Here is a 2,988-nt window from a genome sequence, read left to right as displayed (position 1 = left end):
AAACACAATGCGATATCCTTTTCAATTTCAAAGAACACAAATTGGGTTACATTAACAAATAACTATAAAACAACAATACTGTAGAACAGCGACGTGTAGTCAGTGGAGGCAGGGGAGGCAGAGCCTCACCTGTCATACTCCAATGTAACGGAAAAACAACTAAAGAAAAACGAAATAGTAATAATAATAAAATGTCTCCACTGATCTGTGTTGTAAGTGTGATTTATGTTTGATTCCAATCGCTTTTTATAGTCAAAATCGAGCGGAGACCCAGGGCAGCTATGGTGCACGAAAATGCTAATGTTTCCGCCTGTATGGAGGCTTTCGGGGTGGCTGAAGAGTGGGCTGCGGAGCCCGCAAGCACCCAGAGTAAAGCACAGAGGTTTAACCAGCAGTGGTCGCCTAACAGAGCTAAACCTGTACAAATGAACTCTAGAGAAGTCATCTGCCACAACTGCTCTGGTGTGGGGAACATACAAAGGAACTGTCCCTCTTCCCGAAAACGCAAACAGCATGCACCTAATAACACTCCAGCTCCTGACTCAGGTACGGTGGTCACATGCAATAAAGGCTCTGATGATGACATGAGTATCCGGATACTGATACAGGGACATGAACTGTGTGCTCTGCTCGACTCTGGCGCTCGGAGGAATGTACTCCCCCTCCGCCACTTCAACGCCATTCCTGTTGAATCGAGGCCTCAAATCCAGCCATCCATCGTACAAGTATTACAAGGCATCGGTCCCGAGGGCATCGCTGTCCGAGGGGAAGTCAACCTGCCAGTTCAAGCCGGAAGCAAGGTAACCAATGTGAACTTTATTATAGCAGACACAGCTGAAAATACAGAGGTTATCCTGGGGCACCCTTTTCTGCTGCAGTCACATGCTCACTTGGACTATGGTCGCAGGGAAATCACCCTCTTCGGTGAGAGAGTGCCTCGCTCAAAACCCAGCAGACAGCCTGAAGTGCACCTCGTCAGGGTATCCCGCACAACAGTATTGGAGTCGGGGTGTGAGTATGTGGTGCCTGGTACTGCCCGCCTCCGCTCTGCTGTTAACAAAGATATGATGCTGACCCCCACTAAAGGCTTTGTTGAGAGACAGCACGTCCTGGCAGCCCACATTGTTGTACAGACCCGGCATTCCTCCAACATTCCCATGCGGATTTACAATCCTGGTCCTGCATCTGTTACTCTGAAGAGAGGGGTGGTGGTCGGAGTTCTTCAGCCAGCGGAGGTGTTGGGAGAAGTGGATCTCCATCCGACCAAGTCCCCAGTAACATCAGACCCCAATGACTTTCCTGTTATATCTGTGCCCAGTCATCTACAGCAGCGGTTTTCAAAGTGTGAGGCGCGCCTCCCCTGGGGGGCGCCAGAGAGCTTCAGGGGAGGCGCAGCGTGAGAAAAAAATAAAGAGAAACAATGAAATCTAGCTCGTTAACTTCAGCTAACTTTATGCGAGCGGCAACATGGATCGATTTTTAGTGAAGTTACCTAAAGTGAGAGAGGAGACAGCGTCTGGCCACCCCAGTTGGCAGCTTTGTTTTGAAATAAAAGTTGTGGCTCATCGGACATTTATCAGAGAAAATCCCTGATGTCCGAGGGCAAGTGAATGCAGCACAAGACGCGAGCCTTGTAACCCTGGCGCGAGCGAGGAAATGTGATTGGCGGCGATTTCATTTGAACGGGCGGCAGAAAACGAGAAGCATTCGGACCCAAGTACACGGAAGGAATAAGGTATTTGCGGTCTACAATGACAGAGAAGAGACTGTCAAGTTTGGCTGTGCTCAGCATTGAATCAAAACGCACTAAAGCTTTGGATGTTAATACGTTTGTGAGGCGTTTTGCTGAACAAGATGGTAATCGCCGCATTCAGCTGTAATAGGCATGCCAACTTGATGCTCTGCTCACGGATGACTCGAGCATTAAAAACTGTTAAGATGATGACCTTACGTGTGTACATATATTTTTTTCTTTGTGGGGGTCTGCCCTGAGAAAGTCAAATAAGATGGTGTGTAAAACTACACTGCCCAGACAAAAATAAGTAACCACTTTGATTTAACTAGGCCAGTAGGTAAGGGCATTCCACTGGATAATAATACCCCTGCATTATAGCAACAACAATAATAATAATAATAATAGCAATAATAATTGGGAGGGGGGGGCGCGGCTGTTCTTATATTCTCTGAGGGGAGGCTCACCTTCGCACACTTTGAAAACCCCTGATCTACAGGACATGTATGCAGAGAGCTGTGCTCACCTGTCTGAGGAGGACAGAGCCGGGCTAGCTCACGTGCTACGGAGGTTCGGTGATGTCTTCTCCACCGGGCCCACTGACCTTGGCCGCACCAGCTTAGTGCAGCACGACATACAGACTACTCCTGGGCAGCCTGTGAAGCAGCCGCCACGCAGAATGGCCTGAGACAAACAGATTGCTGCAGATCTGCAGGTACAGCAGAGCCTGGAGTCTGGTGTAGCTCGTCCCAGCAACAGCAGCTGGGCTGCACCTATTGTCATGGTGAGGAAGAAAGACCAAAGCCCGCGATTATGTGTGGATTACAGACCCCTTAACGAAAGGACTATTAAAGATGCCTATCCCCTGCCACGTATTCAGGACACTCTGGACACACTCTCCAATGCCAGGTACTTCAGTACACTAGACTTGACTTCAGGCTACTGGCAGGTGGAATTGACACCAAGGGCCCGCAAAGCCGCAGCTTTCTGCACTCGCAAGGGGCTATTTGAATGGAACGTCATGCCCTTTGGACTGTGCAATGCACCGGCCACGTTTCAGAGGCTAATGGACAGAGTATTAGTGGGATTGCAGTGGGAGACCTGCTTGGTGTATCTCGATGACATCATCGTCCTGGGGCGGGACGGTTCCGAAATGCTAAGCCGGCTCAGTGAAGTGTTCGCCAGGCTACGAGGAGCTAACCTGAAGCTGAAAAAGTGCTGCCTTTTCCGGGAGAAGGTGGGTTACCTTGGCCACA

The 2,988-nt window shown here is 49.5% G+C and overlaps 1 protein-coding gene across 1 annotated transcript; it reads left to right on the top strand.

Moving 5' to 3' along the window:
* The first annotated feature begins 281 nt into the window (after positions 1-281).
* Positions 282-2,420, top strand: LOC117496511. Its single transcript, XM_034148190.1, has 2 exons — positions 282-1,322; positions 2,226-2,420. The coding sequence occupies exons 1-2, from the start codon at positions 282-284 to the stop codon at positions 2,418-2,420; spliced, it is 1,236 nt and encodes a 411-aa protein (XP_034004081.1).
* Positions 2,421-2,988: the final 568 nt, after the last annotated feature.

The sequence above is a fragment of the Trematomus bernacchii genome, unplaced genomic scaffold, assembly GCF_902827165.1.
Source record: "Trematomus bernacchii unplaced genomic scaffold, fTreBer1.1, whole genome shotgun sequence".
Taxonomy (NCBI): Eukaryota; Metazoa; Chordata; class Actinopteri; order Perciformes; family Nototheniidae; genus Trematomus; species Trematomus bernacchii.
The sequence above is the reverse complement of the archived record's forward strand: the minus strand, read 5'-3'. Positions and strand labels throughout refer to the sequence as shown.